The sequence below is a fragment of the Lissotriton vulgaris genome, chromosome 12 (genome assembly GCF_964263255.1).
Source record: "Lissotriton vulgaris chromosome 12, aLisVul1.2, whole genome shotgun sequence".
NCBI classification, from domain to species: Eukaryota; Metazoa; Chordata; class Amphibia; order Caudata; family Salamandridae; genus Lissotriton; species Lissotriton vulgaris.
In genome coordinates this window covers 697,793,337-697,815,573 of record NC_141700.1, presented here as the reverse complement: position 1 = coordinate 697,815,573, position 22,237 = coordinate 697,793,337, and the positions used below count along the sequence as shown (strand labels likewise).

General features: G+C 47.3%; 1 protein-coding gene across 3 annotated transcripts in view; it reads right to left on the bottom strand.

Annotated features, from left to right (window-relative positions):
• Positions 1-6,588: 6,588 nt before the first annotated feature.
• The window catches only part of PELP1 (proline, glutamate and leucine rich protein 1), a 314,814-nt gene continuing 299,165 nt past the window's right edge, over positions 6,589-22,237 (bottom strand). Inside the window, exons 16-18 of one of the 3 annotated variants that reach the window (XM_086945907.1) lie at positions 17,848-20,211; positions 7,801-7,879; positions 6,589-7,052 (exon numbers count right to left, since the gene is read on the bottom strand). In XM_086945907.1, coding sequence (XP_086802033.1) covers positions 7,042-7,052; positions 7,801-7,879; positions 17,848-20,211 — 2,454 coding nt within the window. In that variant the 3' untranslated portion in view covers positions 6,589-7,041. Of the gene's footprint in view, positions 7,053-7,685; positions 7,880-17,847; positions 20,212-22,237 lie in introns of those variants that run through there. The other 2 variants (XM_086945906.1, XM_086945905.1) reach the window with 2 other exon arrangements.

The following is a 22,237-nucleotide window of genomic DNA, read 5'->3' as shown; positions in this document are numbered from 1 at the left end:
CATCTGATGGCTGTGCCTGCTGAGCAGGTCCGCCATCTGGTTGTCCTTGCCTGGGAGATGTTCCGCCATGAGGAACATGTTTCTTTGAATGGTCCACTTCCACATGCGTTGGCCTAGATGTGACAATTGTGGAGTGCGTGCCTCCCTGCTTCTGGATGTAATACATGGCAGTCATGTTGTCCGTCCGGATCAGCACGAATTTGTTGCACAAATGCAATCTGAACGCCTTCATCGCCATGAAGATTGCCATCAGCTCCAACAGGTTGATGTGCATCTTTTGCTGCTGCACCGTATAATGGAGGACATGCGCTCCCCAGCCCTGGAGAGATGCGTCCGTCGTCAGCACTATCTGTGGTACAGGCTCTTGAAACGGTCGTCCCCTGCAAAGGTTTTGTGTGTTCCACCAATGCAGAGAGTTGTATGCACGACCGGTCACCAACACTAGGTCTTTGAGACGTACCTGAGCCTGGTTCCACGGTCGCGCCAAGCACTCCTGAAGCGGACGCATGTGTAGCCTCGCGCGAGGTACTATGAAGATGCAGGAGGCCATCATACCTATCAGCTGCATAAATACTTGCGCTGGGAGTGAGTGTTGGGGCCTGAATTTCTGAATCAGCAATTGCATGCTGTTGACTAGCAGAGTTTGGCTGCGCCGTTGCTGTCAGAATGTTTATTGTTGCTCCTAGGTACTGTTGTACATGTGCGGGTTGAAAATGTGATTTTGGGTAATTCAGAGAAAATCCTTGACTGTGTAGGAGGTGAATCGTGCGGGACAAGTGGCTGGCACATTGCTAGGCTGACTTTGCTTGTACAAGCCAGTCGTCCAGATAAGGATAAACATGGATGTGTTGCCTCCGAAGGTGCACAGCCACTGTCCCCAGGCACTTGGTAAACACCCTGGGGGCAGTAGTGACCCCGAAAAGCAGGACCTTGAACTGGTAATGCTGGTTGTTTATGATGTACCTGAGATATTTCCTGTGTCCTGAGTGAATGGGAATGTGGAAATATGCGTCCTTTAGGTCTAGGGTTGCTAGGAAGTCCCCCTGACTGAGCAACGTTAGAACTTGCTGCAAAGTCTGCATGTGAAAATGTTCTGACAAGATGTATTGGTTCAGGGGTCTGAGGTCTAGAATGGGCCGGAGAGACCCGTCCTTCTTTGGGATCAAGAAGTACAGTGAGTACACCCCTGTACCCTGTTGTTCTAAAGGCACGAGTTCTAAGGCCCCTTTTTGCAGCATGCAGATGACTTCTTGCTGCAATAAGTGCATGTGCTCTGCGGACATAGGACGGTGCCTTGGGGGTATGTTGGGTGGAGTGTAGGTTAGTTCCAGACAATAGCCGTATTGGATAAGTTGTCTTACCAACCTGTCTGTGGCAATGCCTTCCCAGACCGGCAGGAACTGCTGAAGTCTTCCCCCGACCGGTGTTATATGGTCTGGGGGCAGTGACAAGACGTCCCTGTTTATTGGTGGCGGAGGATCTGGCATTATTACTTCCTCATCCTCTGCCCTTGGTGCTGTTCCCACAATATCCACCCCTATTGTTTTTGTTATAGGTGGTCTGCGCGCCCCCTTTGTTGTATTGGGCTTGCTGTGATGCTTGACCTCTAGAGGCTCCCCTGTTACCGGAGCGACAAAAGGAACCGCCCCTGAACTGTTGGGACTGCAGAGCTCCCATGGATTTTGCTGTCTGTGTCTTTTTTAATTTTTTCTAGGGTCGTGTCCACATCAGGACCAAAAAGAAAGTCAGGATTAACCGGCTGATTGAGTAAAGTTGTTTGGATCTCTGGCTTAAAACCAGAGATGCGTAGCCAGGCATGCCTTCTAAGCATCACACTTGTGTTGATGGCCCTAGCTGCTGAGTCTGCTGCATCGAGCGCACATTTAATGGATGCATTTGAATTCAACTTCCCCTCCTGTATCAGCATTTCTGCTCCCTCCTTATAAGCATCAGGCAGGTGTTGTAGTAGCTGCTCTAACGTGTCGTAATGAGCCCTATCATATCTGGCTAATAGGGCCTGTGTATTTGAGATCCTCCAAATATTTGCCGCTTGAGCCGCTACTTGCTTGCCAGAAACTTTTAAGATTTTGGATTCTTTGTTCGGAGGAGGAGCCTCACCACTTGTTTGAGAGTTTGCTCTCTTACGAGCATTAGCCACCACTAGTGAGTCCAATGGGAGCTGGCCCTTGATGTACGTAGGGTCCACAGGCGCAGGCCGGTATTTCCTTTCAATCCTTGGGTTTACAACCCTTGCGGTCTCCTTGAAAAGGTCACTAGCGTGTTTAAGGACACCCTTTAGCATAGGCAATGTCTTTACTAATCTTTCTGAAGTTGAGAAAGTATCAAACAAAAAGTCTTCCCTCACTGAGTCAGCGTGCATTTCAACGTCACGGTTATTGGCTGCCCTTTCAATCGATGCGTTAAACGCAGCAGTATCTTCAGTAGGCGAGGTCTTGATGGTATAGGACTGAGTGTCAGGCGTGGTGTGTGGCTCACCAGGGTCAACAGGGTCAATCTAGGGTTGAGGTTCCTCTTGATCTGTGTCAATAGGAGAAGTAAATTCTTCCTCATTGTATCCCTCCCCCACATCCTCATTGGTGCGTGTGGGAGAATAGGCATATTCTTGTCCATAGGACTCCACGGGTTCAAAAAGAACAGGTGAGGTGGCAGAATCCCTTTTCCTTTTGAGAGGGATCTTGTATGACTCCAAAGGATTTTCTGGAATGATCTTCCGTTTGTAAATCGTGAGTCTGCCAGAATCCGAGTCGATGAATAGTTTTGACTGATTGTCGTAGGAGGGCGCTTGGAACATCACGTCCTCCTCAATGGGCTGATTTCGTGAAACTACAGACACCTTTTTGGCCGTGTCGGTGCTCTTTTGTGGCTCGAACGTCTTGGGTCGAGCGGTCGGGGGCAGTCCGTACTTAATTGGTGGCGTAAGCATTGGAGATGAACCGACCTTCTTCGAGGGTGGCGCTGTCTTCGATCCGACCGACTTAGTCTGATCACTAGTTTGCTTGCGGCCTTGCGTCGACTCGAGCTCCCGGTGCGCAGCAGGCACGCTCTTCTGCTTCGACGTGACATGCTCTTTCGGGTCGATTTTGCTCTTCGACTCGAAGGCCTTGCCCACTATTGGCTTGGAGGCTGGAAGCTTCGGATCAAGAGTCTTCTTAGCCTGGAGTCCTTTGCCAGCGTCGCCATCTTTGGACGTCGACTGCGTCAGTGCGACGTGCTTGACCGTAGAGACAGGCTTCGGCGCCCCGGTCTTTGGGCCGGCGCCCCCTTGTGACCCCGATGACACTCTTCGATTTGATTGGAGCCGACGAATCGTAGGCCGTGGATCCGAGGACTGTCTTTAGCAGTTTCGGTTTCGATTTCGCCTTGATGCGGGGCTATAGAATGTGGATTAAGATCTTGGCTAAGGCCTTCCGGCGATGCCTCGACCTGAGCCTTAGAAAGTACAGTGTCAGTATTGGGCCCCGCGACTGCGGGTGGGCCTTGCTCATTGCTCGAGTCGTCATAGACGGCTCCGATGGCCTCTGCGTCTTCTCCTACCTAGACGACGTCTTCCTCATGGACGTAGTCATCTTCTTCGCCCACATCATAGTTAGAGTCGTGCTCCGACGCAGGGTCCGACTGTTGGTCAGGATCCTCTTCATCGATGCCCTCGTCGTCATCAGCCTCGAAGATGTTCTCCGGGTCGGGAGGCGTTTTCTGCGCCGACTGTCTTGCGGCGCGTCGAAGCCGAAGTGTCTTCTTTGACTGGAACTTGGAACAGGCCATGCAGCTGGCCTCGTCATTGTCCGGGGATAGACATTTATTGCACACTGGGTGCACATCAATGTAAGGGTATTTTGAGTTGCAAACAGGGCATCTTTTGAACGGGCTCCGTTCCATCGTCGATCGTTGATGGGGCCTTTGGTGTTGAAAAAGGCAAACTGCCTTCAACGCCCTGACCGAAGAACTGGATAAAGTACGTGGCACCGAACGAAAGACAATACCGAAGGCCTTTTGGCCTTGCGAAAAGTTTTTTGTATCAATTCCGAACTTGAGTCAAGAAAGTACATCCGAACCCAATGGCGGAAAAAAACAATCTGAGGATGGAGGGGATGCCCATGCGCACTGTAGTCCAGGGGAGGAGCCACCTATCTTGTGATAATTCGAAGACTCTTCCAGGACAACAATGTGCAATCATCCGGACCCAACACTAGGCGGCGATCTATGCACAGATATGAATTCAGCAGCCCACATGCCTCGGACACATATTAGGATGGACAGTTGGTGTCAGGATGGCAGACCAGGAAGTGGGTGGAGGGAGGGGGGAGGAGTTGGTTCACTTTTCAACATTAGCGTGTCAGGCCGGGAAGTGGGTGTAGGGAGAGGGAGGAGTTAGTTTACTTTGCAACATTAGCGCGTGTTTATATATACACAACGTTGGATTCGAATACACGCGTGTCCAACACGCACGTGTTTTTAATCGAAAGGCCGACCAGACCCTATTGATTTGGTTGCTAAGCAACAAATACAAGGGACGCATATAGACAATAGTCTACATATATTAGGATGGACAGTTGGTGTCAGGATGGCAGACCGGGAAGTGGTTGGAGGGAGGAGGGAGGGGTAGGAGTTTGTTCACTTGGCAACATTATGAAAGGACGCATAGAGACAATAGTATCCATATATTAGGAAGGACAGTTGGTGTCCGGATGTCAGACCGGGAAGTGTTGGAAGGAGGGAGGAGTTGGTTCACTTTGCAACATTTGCGCATGTTTATATATACACACAACCTTGGTTTTGAATACGCGCGTGTCCAATACACAAGTTTTTAATCGAAAGGCCGAACAGACCCTATTGATTTGGTTGCTGCGCAACAAATACAAGGGACGCATATAGACAATAGTCTACATATATTAGGATGGACAGTTGGTGTCAAGATGGCAGACCGGGAAGTGGGTGGAGGGAGGGGGGAGGAGTTGGTTCACTTTTCGACATTAGCGTGTCAGGCCGGGAAGTGGGTGTAGGGAGAGGGAGGAGTTAGTTTAATTTGCAACATTAGCGCATGTTTATATATACACAACGTTGGATTCGAATACGCGCGTGTCCAATACGCACGTGTTTTTAATCGAAAGGCCGACCAGACACTAGTGATTTGGTTGCTAAGCAACAAATACAAGGGACGTATATAGACAATAGTCTACATATATTAGGATGGACAAAAACATATTGTATACCAACAAGCATTGTGAAATTAAATATATTAGAAACGTGCGCTTACTCTTTTCTTTCTCTTCAATTTAACCAGACTGAGCCACAGCAAAGCCTGGCCGGGTACAGCTAGTATGTAATAATAATAATCACATCATTTACAACATCACCTTTGAACTCACTGCTTGGACCTTACCTGGCGCCACTCCCATATGCGGTGTACGACTTTGCCCAGGGCATCATTGATGAGTGTCTCTATTGAGAGTGTCTATGTCAGCAGTGAGCAGTTGTTCTATCCCACTGTGTCAATTAGTTTAGTTGATAATTTACAATAGATTAATTGTATGTTACTGTTTTGCTTGGTGTCAGTTATTTTAAAATGTTTTATATTTTGCTTGTCTCGTTAATTTTTCCCTTCCTGTGCATTTGAGTTGATGTCATAAATTATGTAATGAAAGTTGTCACTTAAGATGTCATATGTAATGTCATTCGCAACACAAGAGGAAGGTTTAACTTACAGCTTGCACTGAGAGGCAACGGTTTTATGTGTTGGGAGGCAGAACTTTAAGTCAGATTAATAGTTTTTAAACTAATGAATAAATATAAAATATTGGTAAATACCTAAGACGGTCTACAGGGCAAACCACATCCTGCGGAACACTTTCTCTCAACCATTATTAGCGACTGCACTAATGACAGTTAATGGCAAACACATGAATAGCAGGAGGATGTCCATGAAGGCAAGAGAAGGTGTACGCCAGACCTGCACGCAAGATCGTTCCACCAACAACGAATAAGGGTGCACACACATTGGGGTCCAAGTCATGAGATCACTCCCATTAAATGGGTTATTTCAAATGATTATACATGCATCGTCGGAGACAATAATACATCCTTCATACACTTTTGTTAATTCATGATGACCTGAAGGTAGACTTCCCGCCATAAGCTGTACCAATATTGTTGATCGTATGGGGGAGTCAAGCTCATATTTCTACAAACTTGGCAGCGAGTCAAGGCAACATTCGCCTTTCTCAGAAACGTCTTCACAAAAAGATATTTTTGCAAACTCCTCAACATGAAGAACTTCAACGATTTTAGGCATGTATTGTTCTACAGAAAACAATGTTGCACTTTGCACCAAACCTGCTCATGCAAACATATACAACTTAAAGCAAAAACCGTTGACATTTCAGTGTAGGTTATAGTTCCCTCATATTTACATAGCAGACTTCTTTTCTCGGCCTCCCACTCTTCGAAGTTCTAACTAGGAGCAGGAAACAGCGGCCTTGTGGCAAACAGGCCTCGGGTCTCTCCGGCACCTATTCAAGGGTTGTTCATACTAATATGTTTCATTTCCTTCACAAAATACAACAGACATGGTTATTGCCACACCTTTATTCTTACTTGGTATGCTGGCAAAGATTTACCTACAAAAAAGCAACAAAAAAAACCCAGAAAACAAACATAACATAAAAACAACCAAAAAAGTGTACTGAAAGGTCCTTCGGACGGCAGGGTTATGTCAAGAGCCTTTGCAGTGTTCGCCACTGTAATCCTGAGCACTTGGTCAGGACATTCATTACGGCTCTTCAGCTTGTGTCCGGCTAGTCTTGGATCAGACACCGGCACTTTTTGGTTAAGAGTCTGTCGGCTTGCTTCCTGACCTGTACTCGAACCAGGAGTATTGCCCTCTGCTTTACAAAGCTTACAATGGCTGCAAGCTCCTCTTAGGGTGGGTGAGGACCTATGTGCTACGAGCTGGTACCAGGGGAGCAGTCTCTTTCTTCATCTGGAGGACAGTCTATGAAGTCAGCAATCATGGACTCCGCATCATTAACTTCCTCCTGTAATAGAACACAGCGAGGTCAGTCACAGACCCTGAAAACACCCACATGCATGTAATGACAACTCTGGTACAATATGTTTACATTAACTACATTTCTGGCTGGCCCTCCCCATGCCACACCTAGGTACCAAATCCCCAGCAATCACTATGGAACTACTAAAACCCCACCATATCTACTGAAGGACATGGCTTTGCAGTTCAGGCTGGACTGTTTCCATGAAGCACAGGGCCAAGACTGATTTACATATGGCCATGTCTGAACTGGGGTGGCTTGGTGAGCAAAATAACGATGAATTAAACCCAGATCTGTGACTGGGGGTGAATGTTTTGCCATTGTGCAACATTCCGTCCATCATCTTGTTTGTTTTGCTGTTCACCCTATGTGGGAAGGGTATGCCCAGATGTGGGTCCCTTGCTAACTACGCCACTGGAGTCAAGCTATCCTAGCTGAAGACGGCTGATAGCCAGAAACCGGTCCTAGGATGCTTGGTTCCGGTCCAGGAAAGACATGGCTTGGCAGTTCGGGCTGGACTGTTCCCATGAGGCACAGGGCCAAGACTGATTTGCATATGGCCATGTCTGAACTGGGGTGGCTTAGTGAGCAAACTAGCGATGGATTAAACCCAGATCTGTGACTGGGGGTGAATGTTTTGCCATTGTGCAACATTCCGTCCATCATCTTTGTTTTACAATGGCTGCAAGCTCCTCTTAGGGTGGGTGAGGACCTATGTGCTATGAGCTGATACCAGGGGAGCAGTCTCTTTCCTCGTCTGGAGGACAGTCTATGAAGTCAGCAATCATGGACTCCGCATCATTAACTTCCTCCTGTAATAGAACACAGCGTGGTCAGTCACAGACCCTGAAAACACCCACATGACATGTAATGCCAACTCTGGTACAATATGTTTACATTACCTCAATTTCTGTCTGGCCCTCCCCATGCAACACCTAGGCACCAAATCCCCAGCAATCACTATGGAACTACTAAAATCCCACCATATCCACTGAAGGACTGTAACCCTTTTAAAATACTATAGCTTACTCCGGTCTCGGGCCAATGGCCAATTAAGGTTTCGCAGGAGGAAAGTAGCAACATTGTGATCTCTTCCTGTTTGTACAAACTGTTTCAATAGTAAAATGCTCCCTTTTTAGCGCATGTGCCACAAACGTTGTGACACAGGTAAGCACCTAATCTCCCAGAGATCATCCCACCCAGCACAACATTCACACAGTATAGCTTGCAACTGCTTTATCGCTTCTGTAGGGCTTTTAGCTTATCACTGGATAGACATACTCCAGCAGTTATGCTATACAATATCTTTTGTAAAGTGGCCAACCAAAGGTTTTCATATGCTAAATAACATGATTGGCTCCATGTGCAGACTGTCATGCAGATACAGCTGTTCGATTGTCGCCAGGGACAGGACAGATAAGAACTTTCCGAAGAGACAGGTGATTACAGTTAACCAGAAATAAGTGAATCCCTGATTTGATCAGACACTGATCTAATAGCAGCAATACCTCAAACACTTTTGAATCTTAGAATCCTCTGTACAAATGTTTCTGCTAATATCAGAGTCATTAAAAGTGCATAATTATTTTTATATTTTTCCTGAATGCCTCTTAGGTCTTCACCTTTTGCTGAATACCCAGCTTTTAAGAGGATGTTCCTGGAAAGGAAAGCAGTGTAGGGAATCTGCATAGTAAGATGGTACCTACCTCTCAAACTTGATAAAAACTCAGCGTGACAATTCTGGAGAACATATTTGGAAAGACCAGAGACATATCGGTGGATTCATAAACCCCAGACAAGAGAAGAGCCCTAAGCCTGGTGAAAAAACTCTAGAGCGGAAAATCTCCAATGTCTGCTACGTCCGAGATCAGGGAATCAACAGAGTTCAGCAGTCACACTTACTTCCAGATTCTAGGCATGCATTACTGGTAACTGGCATCATTTTCAGAAGAAAAATAAAGACCAGGAAGGACTTTTACTGTATCACCTCACCTTACTGTATTTAGGAACTCAATTTTCACAGGATTAATTTTGAGGTACTTATTCTTTTGTCCCTTCACTTGCCCCACTGCTGATATCTGATACATATGCAGACAAACTTCCATTTGCAGCAGTATCAGAGAAGAACCAGACAACTAATTGCAGTCACACACATAACCATACCACGACATTAAGAAAACAGATTTGCATTGGAATCAGAAATGGCTTAGGTTCCGTAGTCAGGCAGTGATCAAGGTAATCAATATGGAGGTCTTCCTAATGTACAAGTTACTTACCTTTGGTAACGATTTATCTGCAAGAGGCACATGTTAGTTCTAGATTCCTTACCTTAGAATTACACCCAGGCGTCACTCAATTGTTTCTCAGCAATACCCCTGCGCGTCGGTAGGTGGAGTCAGTTGACTTGCATCAGTCGTCTTCGCCGGGATGACGTTGCGGTGTCTATATAGACGCTACCCCTGCGCGTGGACGTCAGTTCTGACACTACTTTACACACCAGAAGTGCATAGCCAAGCAAAACACTAACGCTGGTGCTCTAAACTAGGGCCCTGCAAGGGAGTCCCTATCCCTAAAAATCAGTTCGCAAAGCAGGGAGGATGAGCGGGGCGGTAAGGAATCTGTAACATACATATGTCTTACAGATTCATCATTATCGAAGGTAAGTAACTTGTTCATCTGAAAGACACTGTTCGTTATAGATTCCTTACCTTAGAATAGATACCCCAGTAATACCAACCCCGGAGGAGGAACTGCGGTCTACGTTCACACCAGAAAATCCTGGAGGACTGAACGGGCAAAAAAGCCATCCCTCCGGACTTGGCTGTTAAGGCAGTAATGTCAAGTGAACGTGTGCAAGGATGCCCACATGGCTGCCTGACAAATGTCCAGGAGTGGAACTCCGCGAGCAAGAGCAGTGGTGGCCGCTCTAGCTCTGGTAGAATGAGCATGGAGCCCCACTGGAGGTTCCTTCTTCGCCAAAGCGTAGGAGATATTTATACAAGACAACCCATCTAGAGATAGTCCGCTTTTGAACAGCTCGACCTTTCTTTGCACCCACATAGCCAACAAAGAGTTGATCGTCCACCTGGAAATCTTTTGTGCAATCAAGGTAGAAAGATAGCGCACGCTTGAGGTCTCTCCTCTTTGGAAGGGTACGGAGGTGGGAAAAAGGTGGCCAAAGTAATGGTTTGTCCTATGTAAAAGGGCATTACCACTTTGGGAAGGAACGAAGGCCGTGTCCTAAGCACTACTTTATCCGGATGCTCAGAGAAGAAAGTAGGCTTAGAAGAAAGAGCCTGGAGCTCACTCACTCTGAGAGCAGAGGTGATAGCAACAAGGAAAGAGGTCTTCAGAGTCTGAGAGGACAGTTGTGAAGAGGCTCGAAGAGAGCGCTCATAAGGTAGGTTAAGACCAGGTTCAAGTCCCACTGGGGTTATACGAAAGGGGAAGGAGGAAAGAAATGATTAGTGCCCTGTACAATAGGGGACTTGAACATAGATGGTTGATCTTGGAAGCCAAAGGAAAGCAGACATGGTCGAATGATCGATCATAAGAGAATAAGGGGCAGAAAGGGGATCCACAGCCTTTGCTGAGCACCATGCCACAAATTTATTCCATTGACAGGCATACACCGTTTTAGTGGAGGGACGCCTGGCTGCCAAGATAACATTACAGATTTTGGGAGGAAGGACAAAAGCTTTCAACTGTTGCCACTAAATCTCCACGCAAGGAGGTGGAGGCTGGACAGGTTTGGGTGACGAACCCTTCCCTGCTGCTGCAACAGAAGAACCACCCAAAGAGTGAGTCGGAGTGAAGAATCGATGGCCATGCTCAGGAGCTCTGGGTACCAGACTCTTCGTGCCCAGTCTGGAGCCACAATATTGACTTGGGCCCTGGCGTGCGTAATCTTCAACGTTTTGGGCAGAAGTGGTACAGGCTGAAATCGTACAGGAGGCCGCAGTTCCACTCGTGACAAAAAGTGTCGCAGAGCGAGTGGCGCCTTAGAAATTCCAACGCGCAGAACTGCTGACATTAAGCATTCACTTCGGTGGCGCACAGATCTAACCAAGGCTCTTCCCACCGCTGAAAGTGACCTTGCACCATTTCCGAGTGAAAACACCATTTGTGATGCAGCAGACACCGGCGGCTGAGTTCGTCCGCCCTGGCGTTCAGAGAACCTGCAAGGTGCTGAACCACCAGGGTTATATCTTGATGTGACAGCCATGTCCAGAGACGAAGAGCCTCTTGACATAGGGTCCACAACCCCACCGGCCCGGTTTGTTGCAGTACCACATGGCGGTGGTGTTGTCCATGAACACCGGCACCACTTTCCCTTTGAGAGAGGGAAGGAATGCCTTCAGTGCCAGAAGAATTCCCCGGAGCTCTAGCAGGTTGATATGGAGCCCGGACTCCGCTTGAGATTAGACACCTCTGATCTCCACCTCTCCCAGGTGGCTGTCCCATCCCAGGAGTGATGCATCGGTCACCACCATGAGGTCTGGTTGTGAAAGGGAGAGGGATCTGCCGCTTTCCCAATCCTGGTTTGTTAACCACTACAGCAGTTGTTGCGCAGTCCACTGTGAGATCTGGATGTAGTCTGAAATATTCCCCTGATGCAGCACCCACTGGAACTTCAGGTCCCACTGCAGAGCCCACATATGCCATCTGGAATGATCCACCAGCAGGATGCAGGAGGCCATGAGGCCCAGCAGCCTCAAGGTCATTCTCACCAAAATCCAGGATAGAGGATGAAACACCGGTATCATAGCCCGAATATCCCAGACTCGTTGCTCGAGAGGATAGGCCAGAAACTGCACTTTGTCCAGAACAGCTCCTATGACATGTAGCGACTGAGAGGGAGTCAGGTGTGACTTCGGTATGTTCATCGTGAACCCCAGCGAATGCAGGAGGCCCGCCCTAGTCTGGAGGTAGGAGGCAACAGCCTAGGGTGAGTCTGCTTTCAACAGCCAGTTGTTGAGATAGGGAAAGACTAGAACCTCTGATCTGTGCAGATTAGACAACCACCGCCATCACTTTCGTGAACACCTGAGGGGCACTGGTAGGGCCCAAGGGGAGCAAAGTAAACTGAAAATGCGTGTGGCCTACTGTGAACCGCAGGTGAGGCCTGTGGGCTGGCAGGACAGAATGTGAAAAGGAGTCCTGCAATTCCTACGCCACCATCCAGATAGGACCAGAGACAAGGGTAGCATCTTGTAATTCTCCTTCTGGAGGAAGAGGTTGAGGGACCTGGTGTCCAGAATAGGATGTAGGCCTTTGTCCTTGGGCACCAGAAAGTAGCAGAAACAGCAACCACGACCTACTTCTAGTGCAGGGACCCTCTCGATAGTTCCCTTGGCCAAGAAAGCTGAGAGTTCCTGGAAGAGAAGCGCCAAATGATCCTCAGACATGCAATCAAAAGACTGTGACATGAAGGGAGGGGTAGTCTCCAAGTGGAGGGAGTAGCCTCTTCGGGCTATTTTATTTTTTATTTTGTGTCATTTATAGAGCGCGCAGCTACCCCAACGGGGTGTCCCGGCGCTATGTGATTGCGGCTCTCAGGAGGGAATCAGAGATGGCGATTAGCGGCGGAACAGGAAGGTTTTCAGAGCGCGGCGAAATTCTGGTTCAGTCTTGCTCATGCGTAGTTTAAGAGGCAACCTGTTCCATCGCTGAGCTGCGATGGAACAGGGCTATCTGCAAAACCCACCTGTCTGTCGTGATGGATTGCCAGTGGGGGAAGTGATGGCGAATCCTGCCACAAGCTGGCTGCTGGTGCCCTGAAAGTTCAGACTGGGAGGTTTTGGAGACTGCTGCAGGGGGGGAAAAGGGTGGACTGGCCCACCCGCTGGTTCCCAGACCCATGTCCCTGGATCCCACGTCCATGGCCACGCAGAGGCTGGGCAGCTTGCATGGGCCAGTGGCTGGACTGGGTCGGACATGGTGGGGTGCCCCTTCAGTAGCCACGAAAGGGACGAAAAGAGTGTGGGGGATGAAAGGACGGTGTGAGGCCCAATGATCTGGCCGTAGCCCGAGAATCTTTAAAATGCTGAGTCCGCCTCGTCTCCAAAAAGGCGACAACAAGGTTGCTTCAACATCTCCCCAAAAAATCAGACTTCCTCAACCAGAGGTAGCGCCGAAGGGTACCAACGTGGCAGTCGTTCTGCCCAGAGAGTCAGCGGTATCTAGTCTGCAGCGGATTGTGAATTTTGCTGCATCTCTCCCATCCGCCACTGCTTGGGCGAGAATGGCCTGAGCCTCCTCCGGGCACTGAGGCAGCACTTGCACAACCATACCCCAGACTGTATGGGTATAACGGCCCAAGAGGCATGTGGCATTCATGGACCGCAGCACCAAGCTGGAGGAAGAAAACAAAAGCTTCCCAAGATTTTCCAGCTTCTTGGATTCCCTATTCGGGGGTGCGGAAGGGAATGCGCCCTTGGAAGTAGAGGCTTGGACCACAAACCTCTCGGTAGAAGTGTGTTGGAAAAGGAAAATGGGATCACCCGGAGCCAGGCGGTAGAGGCGGGCATTCGTCAGTTCCACAGGAGCCCCTGTGCTGGGCTTGGACCAAGTGCCCAGAATGACGTCTGGGAGGGCTTCATTGAAGGGCAAGAGGGGTTCAGAGCAACTTGCCACTGGTTAAAGCACCTCTGTCAAGAGGTTTGTCCTGACTGCCACTGTAGGGAGCTCCAGGCCCAAAGCCTCTGTTGCACTACGCATGACCACTGCATAGAACGCTCCCGCTTCCGTAGCCACGGTAGGGGGAGAAAGCATGCCACGGTCTGGGGATGTATCCAGACCACTGGTGTAACCCAATTCCTCTCTCCAGTCCAGTTCTTCCAGGTGGCCTGTTAAAGGGTCCAGCGACCCCACCCAGTCCTCATCACCACCCTCAGGGCAATAGGGAACACCTGGAATGAACAAGGGAACAAAAAGTACCCTCCAGCATCAGATTAGACGTCGGCCGACGTCGATCCAGGTGCACCTCAGGAATGAGGATGGAGACGGCGTCTGCGGGGGCATGGCCGGGGCGTGGTATTGGGGGAAGGTCGAGTAAGGTCGACCGGCGTCTATTGGGATCTAGGCTTGGATTGCTGGGGACCCTGCAGCAACTAGGCCTGTGCCTCAGGCATCGAAGGCCTAGGTCCCCTAATCTGCTCCGAGGGGCCCAACGGTATTCAAGCGGAGTCGGGCTGCCCAAAAACATGATGGAGGGCTTCGTAGAATGTACGAAGCTGGGCAGGGGACGCTCCAGCTCCCGGAAACAGGGGGAGGCGCGGAGTCGTCCCTGAATCAGGTGCCAGAGACGGAGCCTTAAAGTGACGACATTCTGGGTCCCGCGTTGCGTCATCCAACTGACGGGGAGAAGGCGAAGAGCAACGGTGCTTCTTCACCTTCTTCTTGTGCTTTGACTGACCCGAGGAGTGCAAAGACTTAGAAGAGGGGTGGGGGCTTCGCGACCGGTCGCAAGACCTTCCTCTCGAGCGAGATCAGGAGCGAAGCGGAGCAGACTGCAGGGCCTCCAAAAGCTTTCAGGACCGTTACCGCGAAGACTTCAGATTCATGGCCCGACAGTCAGAGCATGACTGAGTCGTGGTCGCACTCCAGGCAAGAGAGGAACACGAGGTGTGGATCCGTCATGGACATCAGTTTGTGACAGGAGTCACAAGGCTTTGATCAGTTCAACGGTGGGACATTCCCTAAGCACCAGGAAGTGGAGACTCAAAAAAAAGACGTTGACAAAAGATTAGTCAAAAATTGACCAAGGGGCAAGCTCTCTCCGTATCTGCGATGAGCTGGCGCAGAAAAATATATAATGGACGTCAGCGCTCTATATAGACTCCGCAACATCATCCCCGCAAACACAACGCCGGATGTGGAGTCGACCAACGGCACCTACCTACAAGCAGGGTTACTACTGACAAAAGATTCTCCGGATCCAGTCCGACACCTGGGTGTAATTCTAAGTTAAGGAATCTATAACTAACAGTCTCTTTAGGATCACAGAATTCTCCTGATCCTCTACAATGACTACCGTAAGGTATTACTTTCTAATATTATTTGCTTTATCGTGCCTTTATCTAAAGCACTTTAAACGCAGGAACAAACAAGCAGTACATTAAAAATGTAAAACATTGTTCTACATATATCCAGCAAGAATACTCAAACTCCTTCAGTAGTTTTCATAAAACAGACTATGGGCAGAACATACAAAAATCGGATTATTCCAGAGCTAGGGAACAAAGACTTTAAAGAAAAGGAAGGGTGAGGAGGCAGACGGGAGATGTGAGTCAGAAGAAAATTTCAAGCAACAACAGAGAAAATTAGTTGAGGTAGAGAGATCCAAGAACATAGCTAAGTTGAAGCAACTGACCATAAATAACTAGAAACTAAAAAAGTATACATCGAAAATGGAATCTAAGTTGGAGCCAATGATGAGGAGACGAAGGGAGTCAGTAGAACAGTCTAGAGAAAATAATTCCTATCTGGGACCCCGCTACCGGAACTAGCTCCACCTGTACCCTAGACAGTGTCTGGAACACCTTCAATTCAGGAAGCTGCTCAAGACTACCCTTTTCTGTTTTTGATCTAGCTGCAAGAGCGCCATATCTATGTTGCCCGACCCAAGTGCAGAGATACTCCTTCGGGATTCGATTCTGGCGCTATATAAACAAAAAAATAAAATATATAAACAAATGAATAAAAGACGCATACCGTAATTATAATGAAGTAGAAAGAGGAGATGTTTAGGCAGACCAATGTAAAGCAAGGTACATTAGTTCATGTGAGAAAAAAAGTCACTGAACACGTAGTTTAAGTGAAAGAAGGTAGAAAAATTGGATTTTACAAATATTTTGAAGATACAAGCAGCAGCTTTTGATAACTAACAAAAGGTCAGAGGAGAATTAAGCTTTAGGAAACGCATCAACATCTAGTTTCATTGGCAGTGGCCAAAAAATAAATGGTGTCCTCATTACGAAGAGTCAACAAGAAGAAAATGGAATTGATCAGAAAGTCATTTGCAAACAATTATGAATTAAAACCAAAAGAAGAAACAGTAGAAGCTACAGAATAGTTACAGAAAACTGAAGTGGACCAAGGGCTAACACAAGGGAAATGCTTTCCTGAGAAGAGTATAGACCATTGGGAGCCATTTACGACTAGGAGGTGGCAGGATTTCATGTCACAAAAGTTTCAAGTAATAACAGGGTTGAAATGGGAGCAATTTTAACTACCTACACAGAACACACCTAACACCACAAACCGAGATGAAGTTACTTGGAAAGGCCTCCTGCTTGTCCAAGATGTGGTGAGACAGAATCCAATTTTTGGTATGTGCCCTGGGCATGCAGCACAACAGAAGATTATGTAGGTCTTATGTCCAGACTATATCCCTAATAGGCAATATACCAAAATGAACAAACACTATCTGCTGGGGTGATCTCTAAACTTAGAGGGAGTAAGATGAGGCACACATTTGCAGCACAGGGGTCTGCACTGGCAAAACATAACATTGCAGGACACTGGCTGTACTCGCTGAAGACCGATGAGGAAGGAGTGGGAAATACTACAGAGTCTGCTCTGACAGAGGAGAAGCACATCAGGATTTATAGGAAAGGTGAGACGGTCACAGAAGACATGGCTGTGTGATTAGTCATGATTCAAAAGTTGTCAGATCCATCACACAGATGACCTCCACAGAGAATCAAGTGTAAGTTAAGGAGAAGATATGAATGATGGAGATGCCAGAGTTGCAAAACTGTGCGGGTTGGACTGCCATGGATGGGACAACTCCACTGTACTCACCTAGAAGAGCACCGTGAAGGGATAACATTAGTGGTAGTAAAGGAAGCTCATAGTTGACCCAGATAAAAATGTGGATACATTTTAAAGGTAGGTAATATCCCTAAAGGTGATGTGTTAGCGAGTTCTACTGTTTGGCATAAAAGATGATTAGGTGTGAAAGCACAGACCACATGCTTGGCTTGCTTCTTGTCTCGAAACATGAACTATACAACTGTGACTTGGAGTTTCGCTTTTAGCTCTGTATTATGCAAACGTCAATGTGCCTAATTTAAACATGATATTGTATTCTAAAAAGCCAGTCATGACTAGGCCACAGCAACACTGCCTTCTTTGCTGGTTGCAAAGAATGTAATACCAAGAGGCCAGAACATGCCTGAACCTAACATGTAACGGTAAGGGCCACAAAGCCTACTACAGGATGTGCCTAGGATACCTACGAATACTTTCTTCTTCCCTATGCTCTCACAAGGACACTGTGCTTGGCAGGGTCCATTCCCATTATGCAACAAATCCTCATATTCCTGCAACAAAGAGAAAGATAAATGGGAGCCAGCACACCAGGCTGCGGAATACACTGGAACCAATCTCATGGGCAGCGATAAAATCCATGCAAAAACGGCCTTAAAGCAGCACCGTTAAGATTTTCCCATCACTCAGTTCCAGGCAACTTAGGATCACTTCTTCTCTAGACAATCCTGTGTTCATCAGTGTTAGCTCCTTGTATTGCTCTGTCCTGTCCCCACTAGCAGCACTTGTTCCCTGACTTGCATTTGTAAGCTAGGCACCACCCACCAGCGAATGCTTCCTTTGGGGCACTTTCCACATTCCATGACAATGATTATAGAAGACAGACTCTATCCCTCATTATTTTTCATGGATTCCTGGAGGTGCCACCACCCAACCGCCATTGCTGCCTGTCTAGCACAGATCACAAGACCTCCCCTGTAGCAATCATTTTCAAGCTTAGACAAACCTCTTCCTTTACAGTGAAGAACTCCATCTTCGTTTCTTGTTTTTGTTGGGTTTTGAGTTCATGCACGGATTCCTTACACCGGCCTCTTTCACCTACAAGTGTCTCTGAACTTTGCTGTGAGTTCTTAGGCTCTGGTTGCAAATCAGGGGCCTCATGATCTAGAGGCAAAGGAGGTGGAGATGCACGAGGAACTTGCGGCGGACTTGATTTTTTATCTGTTGGGGCATTTTTTTCTATCTCTTTAGGCAGCGTTGGAGGTTCATCCCTCTCCATGTCCTCTTCATCCTCCTCTCCTGGCATTTTTTCACAACCATCACTTTCCACTGTCATAAAAAGATCTGTATCTCCCTCATGCTCCTCCGGTTCATCGTCATCATCATCAGCCGTATCTTCATGCTCTGGTTCCTCGTCCTGATCAGGCTCCACTTCAACTTTTTCTCGTACGGGTGACAGATGGGGAGGGGCCTCATCTCGTATGACCACAGCTTCTGGCTCATTTGCATTCTCAACTTCCATCACTTCTGGCTCAGAGGTCTGCTTCTCCATTACCAGTGACAGTGGCTCTGGTTCAGGTTCTGGTTCTGGTATAGGCACTGCAGCCCTCAGCTCTGGCCCTGCTTTTTGCAGGGTCTCCTCCTGCTGGGTCTCCAAAGTCTGTGGTATCTCCTCTTGGAGAAGCTCTGCCTTCTGTTCTACGAGTTCATGCTGAACCTCTACTTTTTCCTGAAGGTCTGCCTTTTCCTGGTGTACCTCCTCCTGAACAGCTGTCAGTTCTTCGACCTCGGTTTTCTGCTGGTTGTTCACAGATGCCTCTAGTTTTGCCACCCGTGATAAATCAGTTGCCACCTCTGGTTCGGCTTGCTCCTCTTGCTCTGCCTGCTCCTCTTGCTCTGCCTGCTCCTCTGGCTCAGCTAGCTCTTCTCGCTCAGCCAACTCATCTAGTTCAGCCGGCTTCGTTTGCTCCGCTGGCTGTTCAAGGTTTGCCAGCTCCACCTGTTCAACCTGCCGCTTTTGTTCTGCTTGCTGATCATATATGGCCTGCTCCTTCACCTGCTCCTCCAGTTCAGCCTGCTGTTCTATCCTGGCCTGTTCTCGTTCGGCCTGCTGCTCTTGCTTGGCCTGCTGCTCGTGCTCGGCCTGCTGCTCGTGCTCGGCCTGCTGCTCGTGCTCGGCCTGCTGCTCGTGCTCGGCCTGCTGCTCACGATCATCCTGCTGCTCCAGCTCGGCCCGCTGCTCCAGCTCGGCCCGCTGCTGAGCAGCAGCCTGCTGTTGAAGAGCTGCCTGCTGGTGAAGAGCTGCTCGTTGCTGCAAAGCTGCCCTTGCCACTGCGTGCACTCTCTCTGCCTTCAGATCTGTTTGTGCATTACCCATCTCTGACGTCAAATCCTGTGGAAGATCATCCTCTTCTTCTTCAGTCATGATTTCCTCATCTTCACCTTCATAATCTTCCTCCAGCTCCTCATCTTCCATGTCTTCCACCTCCTCTATATCTCCTTCCTCCCCTTCTTCCTCTTCTTCCTCAAGTTCTTCATCAAATTCTTCATCATAGTCCTCTTCTTCATCAAAGAATTCATCATCCTCTGGGTAATCTTCTTCATCTTCCTCCTCATCATCACTGCTATTGATGTTGATAACCGTTAGATCTTCCTCCAAAGCGGCAGCAGGACTCTCGGTCACCAGCTGTGGTGTGGGCACAGAAAGAGTTGGAGGTGGAGGGAGAATTGGAGCAAGAACAGGTGGAGGCACACTGATCGCAACAGCAGCTGTAGTTATGGGAACAATAGTTGCCTCTTTAGGTGCTTCTTCAACCTCTTCTGGCCCTTTAGTTGGAAGCGATGCCTCTTGCGGTTTGGATAGCAACCCCTCAGGAACAATCACAACACTGTCATCAGAATCACTCTCTAAAGAAATCTCCACATCGGAAGCTTCCTCCTTGTCATAATGAATAAACAATGGACGATGTGCTTTGCCACCAAACAGCTCCTCAGAAGGCGACTGCATATCTTGCAGTAGTGGGTCACCTCCAAGATGTGGGACTGAATTATGGTTCTCTGTTGCAACAGAGCATGGTGGCATGGCAGGGGGCTGAATCATGGAAGGAGGTAGTCGTGAGATCATTGAGTTTCCTTGAAGAGGAAGACCAATATGGTTTGATTGTGGGTGAGGAGAAGTAGCAGGGATTGGTAAAGGAGTGGGCACAGAGTGGCGGAATGGAGATTGTACTTGTGATGGTCCCTGTGTTGGCAGTTTGTGAAGATCTGCATTGCTCATGCCTGAGCTGACAACTGGGATCTGAAGCGATGGCACTCTAGGGTGGATAAGGCAGCTCAAAATCACCATCGCTTCAGCACAGAAGGACAGCACCTAGAAAATGAAGAACAAATAAATACAGATTAAGTCAAACCAACATATCCACAATTCACAATTAAAGTACCACACACATTTCTTTGCAGTTTTATTTGAACCTTCATTTTCTAGACCACAATTAAAAGGTTAAATATCCACTTCGATGCTGCTGTTCTGGTAAGTCATTATTGAAGCATTACTACCACACTACCATACATACTCATTTTATTAGGTCTTCAACTGTTTATTTGCTTATTTGACCAACACTTAATGCTTTCTATTGGGCTAGTAGAGAAAGTAAGTGAAAGAAAAAATGAAAAGTTCAAAGAGTGGACGAGGGCGAAAATCTATTCAGCTGCACATAACACTTCACTTATGTTCTCCTGTTTGGTAAACATTTCATACCGTGGGGGACATTAAATTAGAACAAAAAACACTGAATAAACAAAATGTTATTCATTTGCATTCTGTTGTCCTCTTCTTGATCATCTCCTAAAACTGGAGAGTTTATGGATCAGTGAATATAGGGTGACTGACTTGCACTTTTAGTATGGTCTCAGTCGTTAGACTACCCTCCGAGGGACCTTAGCACAGAATCTGATCCAAGGGACATGGCATAGAAGGCACTGGACTGGGGCACAAATAGTCACATATTTGCTATGGTGCCTTCAAAACTGGTCTGATTGACCCATATATACATTACCTATCAAGCACAAAAGAGGGCATAGCCCCATAAATTAAAACAAGGCTATTTAGATAGAAGAAGTAGAAAGATTACCCTCTCAAACAAACAGCCATTTCCTCTTCTGTATTCAGACCATAGGATGTGAATGTGTTCAAATAGATGCCATTTCACATAATCTCAGTTCTCCAACACTAGGGTGGATGGCCACTCTGTTTATACCAACAAATTTGAGTAATTCAGTTGCTCCCATGTTTTTCTTGAAAATGTCTTGCCGCAGGATACCGTTTTTTGAAAGCTCTGTGGTGCTCTAATATGTGTTTTTCTATTGAGAAGATAGTACTCCCTAGATATCATGCAACAAGGACACTCAAATACATACATAGACTTCCCTGTTTTCAGTTTCTATTTTTGCTAAATTCTAGTGGGGTATTTTCAGTGTTTTCCAGTGATTTCAATAACTTTAAAAAAGTGTTTATTAGGGGCTGCACATTTTGGCGCCATTAAAAACAGTGTTTTTCTGGGGTTTATGTAACGTTTTACTTTTATTAATGCCTGATTTCTGCACTGCATGGTATATAGACAGTGTTCATACAGTATAAAGGAGGTCCAAATACATTTCTACAAATCATACTTATTGTAGTGCGCCATACAATATTTCTTTAGTGAGTCTGTGGTCATACATGCTCGCTCTTTCCTTCCCATGTAAACTTATCTGTGACAAGGCCCTCTTAACATTGGCACTCGAGACGGGCAACGCCAAAACAGCCAGTACACAATTAGCTAAATATATATCTTTCCATGCCAATACTGGAGCACCTGAAAATAGCAAGTTTCTCTGGGACTGCAACATACACATTGAACTGGGTGCATATGCCCACAGAGGTATTGAAGTGGTCAAAAATGAAGCAATACTTTTCAAAGTCCTGAGAAATTCCCCTTTACGGAAGGGATCTAGAACTTGTGCAGAGTACCACAGTGAGGCTTCACTGACTTCAAATGCCATGGTTGGGAATGGGACATTTCTATGCAGCACTGCAAGCCATTTCTCATGCATTGTAAAATAACATTTCTTGAATTGCTCCTCAACATTTCTTTTCTTGTCAAATGGCAAACACTCTAACAAGGAACGGACATGGTATCATTCTTTGACACTGACCTTGCATACTAACTAACTTGTATTAGAGTTTTCCCTGAAGTGCATTTTTATGCAAAGTGTTAGGATACCAGCTCATAGGCGTCAGTCTTGGGGTGCTTATCTAATCTTATCCCAGGACCTGGAAATGCCTTGATACTCACTGTGGTAACTGACATTTGATTTTTCCAATGTGTAATTACTAAAATTATTCTTTGGTTGTACTG